Source organism: Parus major, chromosome 17, assembly GCF_001522545.3.
Source record: "Parus major isolate Abel chromosome 17, Parus_major1.1, whole genome shotgun sequence".
Lineage (NCBI taxonomy): Eukaryota > Metazoa > Chordata > Aves > Passeriformes > Paridae > Parus > Parus major.
Genome location: NC_031785.1, coordinates 4,551,845 through 4,570,305, shown reverse-complemented (window position 1 = coordinate 4,570,305; position 18,461 = coordinate 4,551,845). Strand labels below are relative to the sequence as shown.

The window sequence follows — 18,461 nt, the reverse complement described above, 5'->3', positions numbered from 1 at the left end:
CAGTTTGCTTGTTCTGCCTGCCTAGAGGTGTCTGTCATAGCTAATGCTTTGGTTTTTGTGTCAAAAGGCAAAGCAGCGGGTGGATGATAACAAAGGCAATCTGGGAGCAGTGAAGCTGCAAGAAACAGCCTCCACAAACCAGATGAAGCCAGTGCGCACAGGAGCGATCAAACCTCAGGCAGTCAAAGTGGAGGAGAGCAAGGCCTAGGAGCACCTCTGATGCTGGCCCTGCTGCCTGAGAGGCACCACAGCTTAGACTGGACCCCACTGGATCTTCTGAAAGTCTCACCAGATCTATCCCCACCCCACACTGACTGACAGCAACATCATTCAAGCCCCTCTCCCAACAAAGCAGTTTGAAACAGTGGATATGACATTGACCTGCTTGCTTTAAAACAAACCAATCATGTGACTTTTAAGTGGCTTCAGCCATTTTTTTTTATTTCCCCCCTCCCCATGCCCCATTCACAGGTAGTTGTGATCGCTCACTTGGCAAAGCCCATCCTTCTCCTTCCCTACTTCTGTCTCAGCAGAGTGGCAACTGGGGGAGAGGGGTTTAGTTTGAGATTTTTCATTTTAAAGGCAGCTGAGGTTTTTACAAAAAAAGCTGTATCTTTGTTTATAGCAGAACTTTTATATGTTCTCTCATTCCCCCCCCCTACTTCTTTCTGCTTTCCTCATTCCTTTCAGGAAAGAATTCCCTTCAGCTAAAATGATGTTCTGACAAAACTCTGCTTAGTTTTGTATATGGTTCTGTGCTATGTTGAGAGTTGGAGTTTGTTTGGGTGTATTTCCCCAGGTGATTTAGCCTTTCAGACTGTTTGATTAAAAAAACAGGACAGTTATGACATTTGTTACTTTTTCAGTATTTTTGTTTTAAGCTAGCAGCAGTGCTTGCATTAGGAGGAAATGTATACTAAAGACACATAGGACATCAGTGCATAAATCCTGAAACTTGCACCACTTCAACACAGCTTTGGGGTTCTTTGTGCACAACAAAATTTGGCATTTTCATTTTAAGGAAAAAAAAACAGATTTCTGTTCCAAGCAGATCTAGGTGTTTAATTTTTCCTTTTTATGGGTTTCCAATTTTTTTAGTGACTGCAAAACACATGCCAAAATGTAAATCGTAGATTTAAAAATGTAACATTTGTTAGGAAGAAAAAAATTCTCACAGCACATGGGTCAGAAGAGTTGGCTAGAGCCAACGGGTCTGTATGGACTACTTTTTGTAGTTGTGATGCTTTCTCATGCTCCCTGCCTTGGCTGCTTGAATTCTTGTCTCCTGAGACTTGTCCTATATTGCGTTCATCCCTCGGGGCTGCTCTCCTAAGCTTTGCTCTTTTCCCTTAGTCTTGCTTTTTGTTCCTCTATTCCATTGCCTTTTGTAAAATTTGCATAGAAATGCGTTGGTAAGGGAAGCCCCTCTGCAAGGCACACTTGGAACCTTCTGTTTTGGGTTGGAAGCGCGTGGTTACAGAGGCAGTTTGGAATCATCCTTCTCCTCTCCTTCCCCAGGTGAACAGCAAAAGGTTCTTTACTCTGATGAGGTTGCATATAGTGTGTGTACAGCATCGTCACCTCACCACTCCTCTTCAGTATTTGATGAGCTACACAAGGAAGATCCCAGTGGGAGAGGTTGGGTTTTATTTCTTTGGCAGTTTGGTTTTGGTTTATGTGAGTGTGCGTGTGTGTGTGTGCGTGTGTGTATGTAGATTTTTTTAGGACAGACTTAAAAGTTTCCTGAAAGGGCTTTGAGTCCTTCACCTGATGGTGTAGTCTAAAGTAAAAACTACTTTCAGCTAACTTGGTTTGTGTTGTTTAGCTCTTTCAAAATGTAAAGTAGGCTGGTCACTCAGAAGTGAGGGACAGAACCATTTTTGGAGATGGTAGCTTGCTCACAGGCTGTGTTGGCCTCTGCTGGGTGGCAGAAAGTCATTTGGTAGTGGTTCCAAAGAAGATATTTTGAACAAAGAATGTATTGGGGAAGGGATCTGAAAGGTGTTATTGTTTCTTCATTTGCAGTTTTTGGTTTTTTTCCCTCCCCTCCTCCCCTTTCCGGAAAAAGATCCTTTGTAACTTTGTAAGGATGCATTTGAAGTTTTAAGCTAGGCATAAATATGATTTTTATACAGTAGCTTTAAAGAGCTTAGAAACCTAAACTTACTTAGGCATAGTAATGTCCCCTCTCCACAGGTGTCCCCATGGATCATGGCAGAGAACCCGAAGGGAAAGGGATAGGATGGTACTTTAAGAAAAAATAAGAGCTCTTTTTTTCTTAGGTTTTATGGATCCTAATTTCAGAGCAGAGTGTGCCAGCATCTCTCTAGCATCCTCCTTAAAGTACAGGGTTTGAGATTTAGTGATAAATATTTCCCCAACCTTCAGACATCTCCCAGATCTGCATCCTCATCTGCTAGTCCTGCTCCCAGTGTTTTCCAAAGATTGCACCTCCAGTAAGTCATCCCACCCTCATTTCTATTTTCTCCCTTGAAATACCATTAACAGCAGAATTGTCTGTTTGGGATTTTTTTATTATCCTGCCCAGCTGGCCCTAGCTAATACAAGCCTAGAATCTAACTAATGGCTAAAGAGACTTATCTGAGCCCTCTTCTTCTCATCTCTTTCGTACTCAAGACACACTACTTCAGCTTTACAAAGACACTAACCTCCTTCCTCCCACCTGTGTGACTTCAAAATGGTCAAACATGTTGGAGCAACTGGGTTATTGCAAGATCCAAGCTACTGCAGTTCCTCTGGTGTAAATGCCATCAAAATACAAAACTTCCTGTTGAAAAAGGTCACCCTTCTTTCTCTTTTAATCCCTCCATTCCTTCCCCCAACAGAATAAAACACTAGAATTTATTTATACGTATTTGATGTTGTAGGTCTAGGTGAAAAAGTAATTGTTTCACTGCTCTATTTATATATTATGTCTGAATTATTCTGTGCAGGAAAGGCCAAGAAATGCATGTGAGCTTCATTCCATTTCTCAACTTTGCGTGACTGTCAGCTGCAGTTGGCAAGACTCTCTCTCTCTTTGTGGAGTTTTGTGTGATGGAAAGGAGTTTTAGAGCCCAAATTTCTATGGTGCAATATCCTTCTCTGGCATATATTTTTGTTTGTTTGCTTGCTTGTTTGTTTGTTTGTTTAAAGCTAGTCCAAGGTTAGTGCAGTTTTTGGTGCTCTGGAGTCAAAAGGAAAAGCCTCTGATCCTCGAAGGAGCAGAAACACCAAGGGAGCTGGAATGCTGATAAAAATCCAGAGTGGAGAGGAGGATGGAGATATACAGAACGTATCAGAGAGTCCTTCTGCTTGCTGTCTGCACTGCTGAAGGATTGATTTATTGCTGATTTATTCCTTTGCAAGTTGCTTTTGCTTTGACTGGAAGGCAGCTACCAAATTGCAGGCTCCTTCTGCTGGGAAAGGTGCAGGGTGCAGTGGGAGAGAAAGGTGGAGCCCATCTTTCCAGCAACAACGGGTGAAGCAGGAATGTTCAGAGGCTGACTCTGCTGCTCGTGTTGAGCAGAGGATCTCAAGCACCTGTGTGATCATTTCCCTGTCACACAGTGAGTCATGGCCAGCAGCTCCAGTCAGTGCTGCTTTCCTCACCACTTCTGCTGTTAGCTCTTAATTTAAAAACAAATCAACATTCAAGTCTGGGAAAGGAAAAAAAAAAAAAGCTAAATAAAAGGCACTCCAGTATATTTTAAATGACAAGCAGAAGCAGCACAGTCACCAGTGACACAGGTATTACTGTTGATGTTCCATAGCTTGCTCCTGGCTGTGCCAGCTGTGCAGTGTCAGCACCTCTGGATGTGTTTGCTGCCCGTTGCACTCCTGTGTGTGTGGTGTTCATGCAGAGGCACTCATGCCATCAACACCTTCCTTGCAGGAATGCTGCAAAGCCCCCAGCTGCCCTGTGGTTCCTGTGTATTTATAGATAGGTATTCAAAATGAGCCGAGTGTCTTCGCTGTGTCTCACCTCCTGGCTCCTCCAGTCACCTTGCAGCCAGCACCCCTTCTGTTGCATTTTCTTAACCCTCCCTTTTGCTCCAGACTGGTTGTAAGCACAGGTTAATTCCTTGTAGCACTTGTTATTTTTTGTTCAGCAACCTAGTTTCTTCATAAGAAAGTTGCTTTTGTGAATAAAATTTAATTTATGACAGCCACCGGCGTGCTTAGTTGTGGCCCATGGACAAAAAAAGTGCGTTTTGCTGAAACAAAAGAGACAGGAGAGTCCAGTTATTTTTGTTGTTTATTTTAGTCCAAAGACCACCAGGTCTTCCAGTGGCTGTAGACACTCCCTTGGGTTTAGTGGCTTGTTCTGGCTGCTCCAATGTCCTTGAGTGTTTCCCCAGGAATCACAGCTGCAGCAGTGAGGCGCTCACCCTTTAGCATGTCTTGAGGCATTGTCCTTAGCTGGAATCCTCCCTCTGGTTCTGTATAAATTGCATTTGTTGTTTCTCAAGGGGATATTGTCCTCCTTAAAGCTTTTAACTTCATGACCTGTATAGTAAATTTTTTTTGGCCTTTCCTCTTTGTCTTTTCATGTAGACCAGATATTTGAAAGGGCAGACGATGGATAATTGTGTAATGTGCAACCTGTTTATATTTTTTGGAAACTTTTACTCGGACCGGAATTCGAATCACGGAATCAACCAGGCCAGTTGCGGCACACTCTTTATTGCCCTTCTCCTTGTTTCAGTACCTATTGTTTCTCCTTTCAAATATGTGATTGTATTAGCTCTTTCCATATGAAAGAATTCTCCTTATTTAAATAAAAAAAAATTAAAAAAATAAAGCAGATTATGCTTTTCTCAATTTTACAGTCCTTTGTCTGGTTATTTTAGTTAATAATAATAAAAAACCAAAAAACCAACAAAATTCCAAAACAAAACAAAAAAAGAAATAAACAACCCAAACACACAGCAAAAAAACCCCAGGTTTTTAAAGTTTGTGTGAACGTCCCAGAGTAGGGAGGGGGAGGGACACAGTGTTCGTGGTGCCCTGGCACCCTCGCTGGGGTCGGTGGTTGTGCCGGTGAGCTCCGGTGCAGAGGGCTCCCTCACAGCCGCCATGGCGGCCGGGCCGGGCTCGCTCGCCACACGCGGCGTTGCCATGGTAACACACCCGTGTTTCCTGGTTCCGCTCCCGTGTCGTAGCCTGCGTCTGACGTCACATCCGGCGTCGCAGGTAGGGGGCGGGTGGAGCGCGGCGCGCGGAGCTGCCACGCCCCCCCCGGCGCGCGGGGCCCGTGTGGGGCGGGGGGTCCTGGTGCTCGGTCCCGGCCTTTGTACTGATCCTGGTCACGGTCCCCGGCTTGCTCTCGATCCAAGTCCTAGTCGTGGTCCTGGTCTCGATCCTTATTCCAGTCCTAGTGCTGGTCCCGGTCGTGTTCCCGGTCCTGATGCTTGTCCCGATCCTGGCTCCGCGGTGCCGCTGGTCACGGGCCGCCGTCAACCCCGAACAGCTATTGGGGAGGGAGGGGCCGCGAGGCTTCGGGCGGGATGTGGTTGATGCTTCTGTGCCTCCCAAAAACACTCAAGGGGGGCTGGGTACAGGGTGGGGAGTGGGTCTTGGTGACCCTCTGAGGGCGACGTGCGGGGAGAGTGGTCCTACTGCCCCCCGAGAGCTTAAATGGGGGCAGCAAGGCGGGGTGGCCCTGCTCCCTCCTCATGAAGGGTGCAGAGCCCGGCAGAGGTTTGAGGGTGCCCTGAGGAGGGAGCCCCAGGTGGTGTTACCCTGGGCCCAGCTGTACCGCGAGGGGTGATGGAGCTCAGGTGGGAGCACATATCTGCCAGGGCACCTGAAAGCCTCTGCTCCACACAGATCTGGTGTTTTGTACGCAGAGAGAAAGCAGGCCAGTGGCACCACTCTGGATGGTGATGTGCTCACATCTCGCTTTGTTCTCCCCTGATCAAAGCCACGCAGATGGATTTGCTCTGGTAACTTTCCGTTCTCTTGAGGTGAGGAGGCACGGCACTGATACTCTGCTATTTTCTGACCTAGGTATTGGCACTTCAGCTTGAACAGTACCTATAAATGTGCTCCAGTAACCAGATTTCTAGTGCAGAAGATGTTTGGGGGATTTGTCCCTCCCTTCTTCACTCCCAAAGAAATACCTCCCTTTGTAAGGAAGTAACTTGTTTGAGTTTTTTTTTTTTTTAAACCTGAGTTCCAAATAGCTCAGTTAGTGAGGTCATCTGGTGCCTGAGCCCATGGGTTGTGCATCAGTAGCATCAGAATTTGGGCTGTGAGGTTTGCTTTGCACAAAAGCAAACAGGCTGGAGAATTAAGCTGCTGTGTTTCTGCAGAACCAATGTAAAAATAAACAAGGTTCCTAGCTTACTACTGCAGGCAGAAGCAGGGCAGACGAAAAGTGTGTCAGTTCATAACTTTGTTTTTACAATTAGTCCTATAGAACAGAAAAACAGAAATGATGAAAAGCAAGAGAATTTTGGGAAATTAATTACCATGAGCTGCTTGTTGCAGAAATTAGTCCTTATGCTTTCTGTGAAATGTTCAGCTCTGTGAACCAAAGGGTGACTGCTGTTCTCTTCTGCTCTCGAAGGTTCAGACAAACTTTTGACAGGATGTTGGGATTTCTGAAGGAGCCAGTTGTGGTCACTGCAAAGATCAATGTGAACCTTGTGGCACTGACCATGATGGGATTAATAAGTCGTGTCTGGGGACTTTGCTATCCACGGGCTGTGGTGTGAGTAATGAGTTTCTTTTCTACCTGAAGGATGCAGACTTGTTTTTCAAGCATTTGTGAGTGAGAATGCAGGAGCAGAAGAGCACAGCTTGACTGATGTCAGCCTCTGTAAATCATAGAATCACAAAATCCCAGACTGGTTTGGATTGGAAGGGATCTTAAATCCCGCCTTTTTCTGCCCCCTTCTGTGGGCAGGGACACCTTCCACTATCCCAGGTGCTCCAGCCCTGTTCAACCTGGCTTGGGCACTTCCAGGGGCAGCCACAGCTTCTCTGGGCACCCTGTGCCAGGGCCTCATCACCCTCACAGGGAGGAATTTTTTCCTAAAACTTCATCTCAACCCACTCTGTCAGTGTGAAGCCATTCCTTCTTGTCCTGTTACTCCAGGCTCTAATAGTGTCATCCCATCTTTCCTGTGGGCTCTCTACAGGTACCAGGAGGCCACAATTAGGCCACCCCTGTGAGCCTTTTCTTTGCCAGGCTGAACAATCCCAATACAGTGATAGTCCTTCCCTGAGGAGAAGGGACAGTCTCAGTGTTTCACTGCATTCTTAGCTTTCTGCCAACAAATCAGTGCTTGCTTTCTGAGTATCCCTGCAGGATAATTACTGTTAGATTTGACATATTTCTGTCTCTTGTGTTTCAGTTTTGATGAAGTTTATTATGGCCAATTTGTTTCACTCTACATGAAGAGGATCTTCTTTGTGGATGACAGTGGCCCACCCTTTGGCCACATGCTGCTGGCTTTGGGAGGTAGGGTCTCCTGGAACTGGGAAGTGCCTGTTGCATTTTGCTGTGGAAGAGAGAGGTGCTGGTTAGAAAGGAATCATCAGATCCACTTATGGGGGGGAAAGCACAAGGCAGATGAGAGACTGATGTAGAGAGAATTGAGTTTTCTTTTATTTAGGATTGTTAGGGGGCTGTTGCGTGAGTAGTGGGGGGATGATAAAACCATGTATCCATCACTTCACTGTTATTCAGTCCTTTGGGTAAAGAGAAAGGTAAGATGAGAACTGGTAGTGACAAGAAATAGGCAGCAAGACTCAGTTCCTTTTATGTAGTTGAGATACCACAACATGAAAGTGTCTGTATGGGAGGGAGGGATTAAATATACATCTGACTTTGTCACTGAGAATCCCCCGTTCCCAATTTATATTCTTTGTGCCTCTGCACATTCTCAAGCATTGCTGCAGACAGAACAGTATCAAAGAGGACCCTTTTGGGAAGGAGGGCCTTCATGCAAGGAAAATCTGTGTGTTTGGGAAATGGTTCCCAATTTAGCACCAGGTTTTATACATGCTTTGAGACTGGAAAGTCTCTTGTTTATGTTGTAGGTTACTTAGGAGGATTTGATGGAAACTTCCTATGGAACAGGATTGGAGCTGGTAAGAGCTGTTTTTTGTGTTATTCCTTAGAGAAAATAAGCAGAATTTCAGCAAGTGACAGATTCCTTTTGCCTGTCTAGTGGAAATAACACTTTAACCAACACCTTCACTTCTCTTTTGAAATAAGTCTTCTGCAGGTCTCTAGCACAAGTTAAAAGCACTATGAATTCATAGCACAGGCTTTCTAAATCAGCTAAACAGTTTAAGCAATACAAGATGGACAAATTAGTGCAAGTAGGAGTATTCTAACAATTAAGAAATTGTGTATTGGTCTGCCCTCTCTGCAGTTAAGTCTCCAAACTGGTGGATCACTGTTTCCTGTTTTCTGTTTCAGAATACAGCATGAATGTTCCTGTGTGGTCCCTGAGACTCCTGCCAGCCCTGGCTGGTGCTCTCTGTGTGCCTTTAGCCTACCAGATTTTGGTTGAACTGCACTTGTCCCACTGTGCTGCACTTGGAGCTGCTCTTCTGATTCTCTTAGGTAGGATTGTTCAACTGAGCCCATTCTTCATACATGGAGAGAAGAGTCCCTTTTTCCCCCTTAGGAATGTTTAGGGTGGAGTAGCATCTCCCCAGAAAACATTAACACCACATCAAGCCCTGGGTCTGTGCTGGGCCTCCCTGGATGCCTTTATCCTTACAGCTCTGCATCAGGAGACCCTTCTGGGCTTTATAAAAGTTCATTTAAATACTAAGCAAAGTAGGCAGCCTTAAGAGCCTCACAGGAAACAACATTCCTTGTATCCAAGAAGGCCTGTTCTCCCTTCCTCAGAGGTATACAGGATGAGTTACAACATACTGGTTTTTAACAGCAGGACAACTCAACTTGCAGTCAGAGCTCATCAAATTTCTTCATCTCCAAACTGCAGCAAACCAGCCTGTGTCCTTAGCACTGTGATTTGACACTGGTCTGGTGTGTACAACTCAGCTGGTTTTGTTTTCTCTGAGGGACTGCTGGCAGCTGCCTGAAAGGGAAAGAGCCTCTCAGCAGCTCTTTAGCAGCCTGATAAGAGAAACCTTTCCTGACTACCAGCTGCTCTGATTCTGGCTCATTGTAGCTCCCTTTCCTACAGATCTGTTGCAGTGCTCATTGCTTGCTGTGCTTGCTGCCTGGACTCTTTGCTTTGAGAAGCACCTCTCTGGATTTCCTAAGACTGATTTGCTTTGCCTTTGTAGGAAGTACAGCAGCTTTATCTGACTCTTGATAGACTTCACTGCTTGCCCACCTCTTTGTCTTGGAAACAGTTATGGCCATGTAATTTGCTCCTGCTGGAAGGTTTTTGTCCCTCTAAACCCAGCACTTGCCCGTTACATCCAGTAGGAACTGTGTGTCCCTAAAAGAGCAGGTCCTTCTGCTGGATAACAATGTGATTGTCTGAGGTAGCACTTGCCTATAGAAAACTTTCTCTTATTTTGTGTCTGTTTCTCTTTTCCAACAGAGAACTCTCTGATCACTCAATCAAGGTTCATGCTTCTGGAATCAATACTGATTTTTTTTATCCTGCTTGCAGTTTTGTCCTACCTGAAGTTCTACAATTTGCAAAAGCACAGGTAAAGCTGGATTGTCTCTTACCCTTTTGGATATTCTCATGGTGACTTTTTTTTTTGTCACAGACTGTGTTTTTCTATGCCTCTTAACCATTCTGTAAATCACTTCACCTGTCTGTAAATGCTTCAACCTCGCATATGGCTGCCCCAGAATTTTTCTCCTGAGCAGTGTTAAAGACTGTTTTTCCAGTTAGCAGGGTTGTCTTTTTTAATTTTAAAATAGAAATAAAATCCCTTGGGAGCGATTTTTTGCCCACACAGATTTTTTACTGGAAGGATTCCGTTCTGTGCACAGAAACACTCATGAATACAGGTCACTTAAAGCTCCTTTGTAACTGTCTACAGGCACTGAATTTTTTTGTTCTCTGATCCTTGCAGAGGATGAAGTAATCCTTAGTAAAGTAAAATTATCTTTAAACTTAGCCTAACAAGTGATTTAATACATTTATCTTTAAGTGCCTTCTCTGGAAGCTGGTGGTTTTGGCTCCTGCTGACTGGAGTAGCCTGTTCTTGTGCAGTTGGGTAAGTAATAATGTCTTACCTGGACTTTAATGCCTACTGTTCAAGAGAATGTTGGCATATTTATATCTTGTGTTAGGTAATTGTGTAGTTTTTAACCATGTTCATTTTTTATGCACTTTCTTCTCAGAGTGAAATATATGGGCCTGTTTACCTATATGCTGCTCTTGGCCACTGCAGGACTCCACTTCTGGCACATGATAGGAGACCAGAACTTGTCAAATGTATGTAGCACAGCATGCAGAACGTATTATTTGTCACTTTTTATTGCAGCCTTTCAAGCCCACAGATAACAATGCAGTCTGTAGCTGGCTTTTGTACTGAAATTCCTTGTCTGGAAAGCCTCCTGTCATAGCACAGTTCCCAGCTGAGTTGCTGGGGAAGATGGAATTAAGTTTAAGAAAAATATGTGTGTGTGACTGTCTTTCCTGCTGTTATCCATGTCTTAGTAATGTGTGACTCAGAACGTGCCCTTGTCTCACACACTCCTGCCAGCTCCACTTCAAATCCTTGCTGGAAGTTACCCAGTTGTCCACAAAGTTACAGCTGAATGAGAGTGTTGGGGAAAACTTAGGAAAGACAAACAAAACAAGCTAAGTGCTCTGGAATTCTTAATATCTAGAACATGAAATGAGTGAGTTTTCTCTGTTCTTCCAGGTTTCCTTGCTGTGCCATTTTCTAGCTCGGGGTCTGGCCCTCATCATCATCCCCATGGGGCTGTACCTCTCCTTCTTCTATGTTCATTTGGCTTTACTGTATCGCTCTGGGCCTCATGACCAGATCATGACAAGTGCTTTCCAAGCCAGCTTAGAGGTAAAGGAAATGTCATTTTGGAACTGATTTACTAGAGAGAAGAGGGGGCATATTTTTTCCGTTTTATGTCATTTAACTGTTTTGCTGCTGTAGTACTGCTTTAAGGTGAAGCAGTAATGACTGAAATCCTAATAACAGATGAAAAGCTTTTCCCAGTGAGCCAAGAACAATATGTTCACTCTTCTACTGAAGATTTGTCCCTTCCTACAGGAAACTCCACAGAAGTTACATAAACTCTTACATGGTGACATGGTATAGGACATAGGAGTACTTAGTACATGTCTTTTAGAACATGGCTTTAGGGATATTTCCTGAGACGCTGTAGTCTTTGAGTTTTTTAGGTCTTGGTGCATGTACTATCTGTTGAGTATGGTGCTGCAAGACTTGATTTTGGTAGATAAAACCAAATGAGAAGGTGCTGTGTGAAGATACTGCTGTTGAAGTGGCATGTGACTGTCTAGGATTTAAACAGCCTCGGGGTTGTTTCTTCTTCTTTGTACTTACCCTGTCCTTACCCCTCTCAGGGTGGGCTGGCTCGAATCACTCAGGGTCAGCCCTTAGAGGTGGCCTACGGCTCTCAGATCACCCTGCGGAACGTGCTGGGCAAGCCCATGCAGTGCTGGCTCCACTCTCACACCAATACTTACCCCATCAGGTGAGGAATCTGCCTGGGTGGAAGTCAGCTCTGCTTCTTTAGCTGCCAGTCCAAGTGTAGCAGTTTGGGTCCTGGCAATGTCTTCATCAGTCCTTCAGAGTCCCTGTGCTCTGTAGGAATGATCAGTGATGTGGTGCTGATTTGTACTGCTGGGACTGGTGAGCACAGAGATGTACCTTTACACCTCCTCTGTGGGGTTTTCTATCTTCCTCTGCAGGTATGAAAACGGCCGAGGGAGTTCCCATCAACAGCAGGTGACCTGCTATCCCTTCAAGGATGTGAACAACTGGTGGATTGTCAAAGATCCTGGAATGTGAGTATGCAAGAGATTTAAATTCAACCTATATGCTTCCAAAACCCAACCAGGGCTTGGATAGGATTGGACATAACTCTTCTCTGCTTATGGGTGCAGAAGCCTGGTGTGATCTGAGCACCAGTGATTGCAGCTCTTTGCACAATCCTCATATGGTAAAAGCATTACTGAGGACTCTGAAATCCTGTGTGAATTGCTCCTGCCAGAACGTGGGCTGTGCTGTGCACAAGGGGAACTTGAAAGACTCACAAGACCAGTGGAGATTCTTCAGGTGTTTTGCATGAAAGGGAAGCACTGCTTTTTGAAGTGTGAGCCATGGTGTTAGAGTGTCTTGAAGAGTTTTATCAAACTTGAATGAGTCTCAGAAAAAGAGTAGAAAACACTTTTGAAAAATGAGTAGTTCTTTGTATTAGAAGCATGCAGTGAGCTGTAAGATCTGACACATAGGCAGGGATTCCAAGTGGTGCCTGTACCTGAGAGGCCTGGTTTGTGCTGATGTGTTCTGCCATTGTCGCTGTCACCGCAGAGCAGGACTCTCTGTCCTTGTTTTGCCAGTAAAAGCCTTTGAGTGACATAATTCTATACTGATCAAAAAGTTGCTTTTGTAGGTTTCTGACATTGTTCTGGGAACTGTATAAAGAGTCCTATCAGAAGGACGCTGTGCCATTACAAGTCATATCCACGTTGGGAAAGTTTGTCCATGGTGCAGGCCTTTCAAGTAGGGACTCTTAACAGAACCACAGACCTGAAATATATTCTTAAAATTCTTCAAACTCAAAAGACTCCTATGAGCATTGGAGGATATGAAGTCCTTCTGTGGAACAGTGATACACAGGCATCAGTTCAGCGAACTGCAGTGTTCCCCCTTGCCATGACCCTGTCCAGAAGCAAGGTGAGGGTTTACTCTATTTGGTGTAAAAACCATTGATCTCTCCCATAATTCTGCCAAAGGACACCAGCTGTAGTACAGCACCCATCAGACACAGTGAAGCACTCAGTGTTTCACACAAGCCACCAAACAGCTGTGTGACAGGAATAACCTTAATTCACTCCTGACCTGGATTCAGACCACTGACCTAATGCCTGGAGTGTCAGTATCCCATTACTGATCATCTGACTCATTCTGCCCTTAACTTACCTTTGCCTTGATGAGCTTTGTTTCCATTCTGGTACAAACTATATATTGCTTTAATTTCTCATTTTCTTGCCTAAATGTCTGTCCCTGCCTGCAGCTTCTTGACCTAACAACTTGGTCATGACAAGGTTGTGTTCTATATAAAGGTGCCTATAATTTAACAATTTCAAATGTAACCATTTCCTCTTGGGTGTCCCTTCACCAGGCAGCAGCTGGTGGTGAGTAACCCACCACGGCCCGTCAGGCATGGGCACATTGTGCAGCTGGTCCACGGCATCACAACTCGCTACCTCAACACGTAAGTCCTTTCCTTGTGCTCTGCTCTGCTAAGCCTGCTGGCTCATTCTGCTGGGTTGGCTCTCAGAATAACCACTTAGTGAACTTGTATTCAGATATGCCCTAAACTGCCTGTTACTTGTGGATTTTTACACCAATAACCCATGTGGTTAGTTCCATATGCCATCCCTGTGGCCCAGAGGAAGGATGCTGTATGCTTATTTATATTGTCTGATTGATCTGGAAGTGTAATTTGATCTTAATCACAAACTTCTTAATGGTTGCTTATTGCTTCCGTTCTTCCCTACTAGTGGCCTTTAGAGGATTTCACATTTGTTCACATTTCATGGTAGTTCTGCAGATTCCTAAATACAGAGTCCCCTCTGTGAGTCTTCACCTTCCCTCCTTCATTGCCCTCACTCTGGACAGGTGCAGGTATTAAGTATTTTGTGTGACTTAACCCAAATCCAAGTCCACTGACTTTGATGGCATGCTCCTACCTGAAGGATGTGCTCTGGAAGTTAGGAAGATGTGCTGGAGAATCTGGTGTGCTGTGGCTCATTGCCAGAGATTCTTGCCTGTTCTGAAAGGCTGCAGTATGAAGTTGTCTCCTGACTGCTTCCCAAAGGGCATCTGCATGTACTTGAATATCACTCAGATTAGGAAGGGGCTTGTTCTGAGCTTGGGTTTTTGCTATGTCCCTTCCAAATCTAATTTGTTCATTATTGGAAACTCCAGTGAACAGCGTCTCTGTTTGTCACAATCAGTGCTTGTTCTTCAGCCTGGCATCGCAGGCATCTGCATTGGCTTCCTCTGAGCCTGTTCCTGGCAGCTCTTGATAGTGGGGAATGCTCTCTCTCAGAGTAAACAGTGCAATCTCTATAAGTGAGTTACTTTTTGCTTTATTACTGAATCCAGTCTAAGCCAATTCCATATGGGTTTGTTTTTTATATGTATTTGGGAAATGGTGGTGAAGGATATTCCTTCATTTTATTTCTAGGCATGATGTTGCTGCTCCTCTTAGCCCCCACTCCCAAGAAGTTTCCTGCTATATTGATTATAACATCTCCATGCCAGCACAGAACCTCTGGAGAGTGGTGAGTTGTCAGAGGGAGGGGAGGAGCTGATCATGCTCCAGCAGAAACAGCTGAGACAACATGGATCAAAAGTCATCTTTCTGTTGTAGGAAATTGTAAATCGCGAGTCTGACACCGATGTGTGGAAGACAATTCTGTCAGAAGTGAGGTTTGTTCACGTGAACACCTCTGCAGTGCTAAAGGCAAGTGGGGTTATGTTTATTTGCCTGTAGCTTTTGCTTCATGCAGTTCTTGTAATCTCAAAAACTCTGCTCCAAAATAGCTACACCACTATAATGAAGAACCAAGTAAGTTAAAGGAAACAATAAACTTGCTCAATATGACCAAAGAGCAACATGTGTTTTAGGTAGTCACACTAGTACTTCATCCCTTTCAAAGCTGTCCCGCTTCTCAAGAGGTTGTGACCACTCTACACAACTGGGGCTTAGAAACTGCTGCTGAATCTGTGAGTCTGTGAGAGCAGCTGGAATAATTAAGGATATTTTTCTTCACAAAGTTTGCCAAAATCACTGATTTTATGGCTGTAGCATTTATTGAGACAGTTCTGTGTGGTGACTTTTCACACATTTTCTGGCAGTCCCTTGCTGTCATCCAGTGCTCAGGCAGAGCCTGGGAACTTCTTCCATTCTGAAGTTCAGAGTGGTAGAACTTTCAGTTTAAAAGTTCACAATTGTCTTTCTCTTTTAGCTCAGTGGAGCATCTCTGCCTGAGTGGGGATACAGGCAGCTGGAGGTGGTTGGAGAGAAGCTGTCCAAAGGCTACCACCAGAGCATGGTGTGGAATGTGGAAGAGCACAGATATGGCAAAAGTATGTCTTGGCCATGTTCCTGAGGCAGGTTTCGTTTCATGGTGATAGGAAGGTGGTACTGTGTGTGCAGTTGGCTCTACCATGGTGTCAGAATCCTAACAAAGTCCCTTCAAGTGCTGTTGCAGTTGGATGATGTATTGGGAAGGGTACTTGGGAGGGTGAGGAGCCTGTGTGCTCTCTCCCCTTTCTAGCTTTCTGCCTGTTATGTCATATTTCTGAGCTTGGCTGTTTTCTTCCAGGCCAAGAGCAAAAAGAGAGGGAAGTGGAACTCCACTCTCCCACACAGATGGACATAAGTAAAAACCTCAGCTTCATGGCAAAGTTCACAGAATTGCAGGTGAGTGTCTTGATATTCTCTTCATTTTTCCTACTGCTGCAGAGGAGGAAGCTGAGCATTTCTGCAGACTCTGAGCCTGACGATTGCACTGTTTAATCCTTGCTGATAGTTTAGCTTCCTCACTGTAAAAAAATGTTTCTGAATGCACTTATAAGGGCATTATAGACCTGGGCTTTCCAGTAATGAATACCCAAGTGATTGTGTAACAGAAAAGGGGGAGGAAAATTGGTTGGGCACCCAGAAGCTCCTTAAACAGAACTGTAATGTGTGGAACATGCAGTGAGTGGTGTTGATGCCCCTTACTATCTTTGTAGAAATTCATTAAGGAAAGTACATTATTTAATAACAAAATAAAACCATTGTATTGATCAGTAGCCATATGAGATATGTAAAATAATTCTCCACTCCCAGCTTAGGAACTTAGCATCTTATATCTGGAGCTGTTCACCCATGCCTGCTGCCCCACCTGTTGTTCCAGTTCTGAAAGCCTTCTGCTCACCCTTATTTTTTTTTCTAGTGGAAAATACTCACATTAAAAAATGAAGACACAGAACATAAGTACAGTTCCTCTGCCCTGGACTGGATCACAATGGACACCAATATTGCCTACTGGCTCCACCCTACCTCAGGGGTAAGTACAAGAGGCAGAAGCAGCTGTGAAGCTGCAGAGAAAGTAGAGAGCTTAGATGTGAGCTCCAGGAGTGGGAGTCAGAGCAGGGCTGCAGCTTCCAGCCAAGGACTTTTCCTGTATTAATGTGTTTTCCACGAGGGTGATGTATTTATTTTAGCATGAGATACAGCTTTGACAGCAGTTGCGTCTAATTAAATCATGTTTGCTTGTGCTTTTTTTTTTTTAAGGTAAATTGCAGTTTAATAGTTTCCATTATTGATTTCATTTAGAAGATGAGTTCATCTCCAATAGCATCCTTTAAATGCCTTCCATTACACAAGAGTCTTAAAGCAGCAAAGTTTATCAACCAGCTTTGCTCCAGGTTACTAGGCAGGCGCAGTCTGGAGCTTAATTTAGCAGGTTTGTGTAGGTAATATTTAAACTTACTTAAAAGAACCACAGCATGTTCCTGCTTCTGGCTTAGACCATCATCTATCCTGCAGGCCCAGATCCACCTCCTTGGGAATGTTGCCACCTGGGCTTCAGCTAATGCTGCTGCTCTGGTCTATCTGTGTCTGTCCCTGTGGTACTTGCTACGGCGAAGGAGGGAGATTTACGACATCCCTGAAGGTCAGACTGCACGCAAATGTGTGTTTTGTCCAGGTGGAGGTTTGTGGCTTGCTCTGCTCTGAGATGCCATCTCCTGTCTCTTGCAGATGCCTGGCAGCTCTGGATGTCAGCAGGAGGCATCTGTGGTGGAGGCTGGGCTGTGAATTACCTGCCCTTCTTCCTGATGGAGAAAACACTTTTCCTGTACCACTACCTGCCTGCTGTCACCTTCCAGATTCTCCTGATTCCTGTGGTACTGCAGCATCTCAGTGATCATCTCTGCAGGTATTTGGCTTCAGCAGAATAGTTCTCTTGAACAGGAGGACTAGCACAGTTCTTTCTCCAGGGCTGTCACTTGGTAAGCTGCTGCAGGGAAAGCAGTGTTTTTTCCAGCAGTGGCCAAACTCTATAATTTGCCTTTAGGGAAACCAGGACAGGCACAGGTCTTTTGGATGAAGTGTTTGGCCAGCCTTGATGTAACTTGAGTGCTCTTTCCCTTTCTCATCCCAGATCTGTGCTGCTCAAGAGCATGTTCAGTGCCCTGATTGTAGCCTGGTTCTCCTCAGTGTTCTTTGTGTACTGCACCTTCAGCCCCGTGACCTACGGGCAGCCCGCCCTGTCCCTCACAGAACTCAAGGCCTTGCGCTGGAAGGACACCTGGAACATCCTGATGCGAAAGCAGTGACCACTCCAGCCTTGGGACAGCAAAAGGAAACACCTTTTGTGCAAAGCCAAGAATTTATTGTTAATATCATGGAAATCTTAACAGTCAGTTCAGGTATTTTGTAGTAGTCCAGATCTAACGGTTACAGGAGAAGAAAATAAAGGAACACTGTTACAGAAAAGGTCTCAACACTAATATAGCTATTATGAGCACAGTTCCCAGTTTCTGCCCCTGTTACTGCCCCTCAGGGTGTCAAGGTTGCTGACTGCAGTCAACAGGATCTCAGCTCCTTTGCTGGGAAGAGCTGCAACAATTTCTTCTCTTTCCTGGGAGTACAATGGTGGTTTCTTCCTTTTGGCACTGCATTGCACTTAGGGCTATTTCATGTGTTTCCTACCACTGTGGTCTGCAATCCCATGATATGTTTACTATAAATGGACTCTTTCCAACATATCAGATATTTTTTTCTGTTTTCTTTGTTATGCCTGAAACCCAGGTTTTCCCTCTCTAAATCTTGTCCATCTGTAACAATCAGTAACTGGCCCTGCAGTCCTACAGCATCATTCCACAGCTCTACTCCTCAACAATGCATTATTTGCCCCAACTTCCAATGCTCTGCTATCATTTCTATTTCTGTAAATAGAGCATTAAGCTACATTTATAAATAGTCTGTTCTGCATAGAATAATGACTTGTTACTATTATCTATTTATAATCATCTGCCAAAGATAACCAAAATAAAAATATATTAAAAATTGCTGTTACAGCTAAAGAAGGCTTCAGGCAAGCCAGGACTTCAGCCAAAGCCAGAAGAATCCTTTGGCCATGTGGCACTGTTGTAAAGCCTGGGGCCTGTTACCAGCAGTGGCAGTACTGCCATTGCACCTCAGATCCCGTGGAAAAGGAACAACGGGCAAAGTAGGACTGATCCTGCTAACAAGGAAACCTGCTCCAACTTGTGCACACAGGTTCAGG

At 44.7% G+C, this 18,461-nt stretch overlaps 2 protein-coding genes and 1 long non-coding RNA gene across 12 annotated transcripts in view; 2 read left to right on the top strand and 1 right to left on the bottom strand.

The window, feature by feature from the left end:
- Positions 1 to 4,824, top strand: part of PRRC2B (proline rich coiled-coil 2B) — a 45,973-nt gene extending 41,149 nt beyond the window's left edge. For all 7 annotated transcript variants that reach the window (XM_015644621.3, XM_015644616.3, XM_015644614.3 and 4 more), the window contains exon 32: positions 68 to 4,824. In XM_015644621.3, the coding sequence (XP_015500107.1) occupies positions 68 to 208 (141 nt within the window). In that variant the 3' untranslated portion in view covers positions 209 to 4,824. The remainder of the gene's footprint in view (positions 1 to 67) is intronic.
- LOC107211979 lies at positions 3,844 to 11,859 on the bottom strand. The gene is made up of 2 exons (XR_001524359.2): positions 11,631 to 11,859; positions 3,844 to 7,511 (listed from the first exon to the last, which is right to left on the bottom strand). It is a non-coding gene; the product is annotated as an uncharacterized LOC107211979 (long non-coding RNA).
- On the top strand, positions 5,847 to 17,938 carry POMT1 (protein O-mannosyltransferase 1). Of its 4 annotated transcripts, none has more exons than XM_015644630.3 (20): positions 5,847 to 5,969; positions 6,575 to 6,718; positions 7,365 to 7,471; positions 8,053 to 8,103; positions 8,438 to 8,584; positions 9,543 to 9,654; positions 10,108 to 10,173; positions 10,301 to 10,394; positions 10,828 to 10,983; positions 11,508 to 11,638; positions 11,856 to 11,951; positions 13,292 to 13,384; positions 14,363 to 14,459; positions 14,549 to 14,641; positions 15,147 to 15,267; positions 15,507 to 15,604; positions 16,122 to 16,235; positions 16,718 to 16,844; positions 16,931 to 17,108; positions 17,334 to 17,938. In XM_015644630.3, exons 2-20 carry the CDS (start codon positions 6,597 to 6,599, stop codon positions 17,506 to 17,508), a joined length of 2,178 nt encoding a protein of 725 aa, XP_015500116.1. In that variant the 5' UTR covers positions 5,847 to 5,969; positions 6,575 to 6,596; the 3' UTR covers positions 17,509 to 17,938. The 4 variants fall into 4 exon arrangements, with proteins under 4 accessions (XP_015500116.1, XP_033374233.1, XP_033374232.1 ...); XM_033518341.1 differs by lacking the exon at positions 5,847 to 5,969 and adding an exon at positions 5,990 to 6,012 and having other exon boundaries at positions 17,334 to 17,663; XM_015644628.3 differs by lacking the exon at positions 5,847 to 5,969 and adding an exon at positions 6,039 to 6,133 and having other exon boundaries at positions 17,334 to 17,663.
- The last annotated feature ends 523 nt before the right edge of the window (positions 17,939 to 18,461 follow it).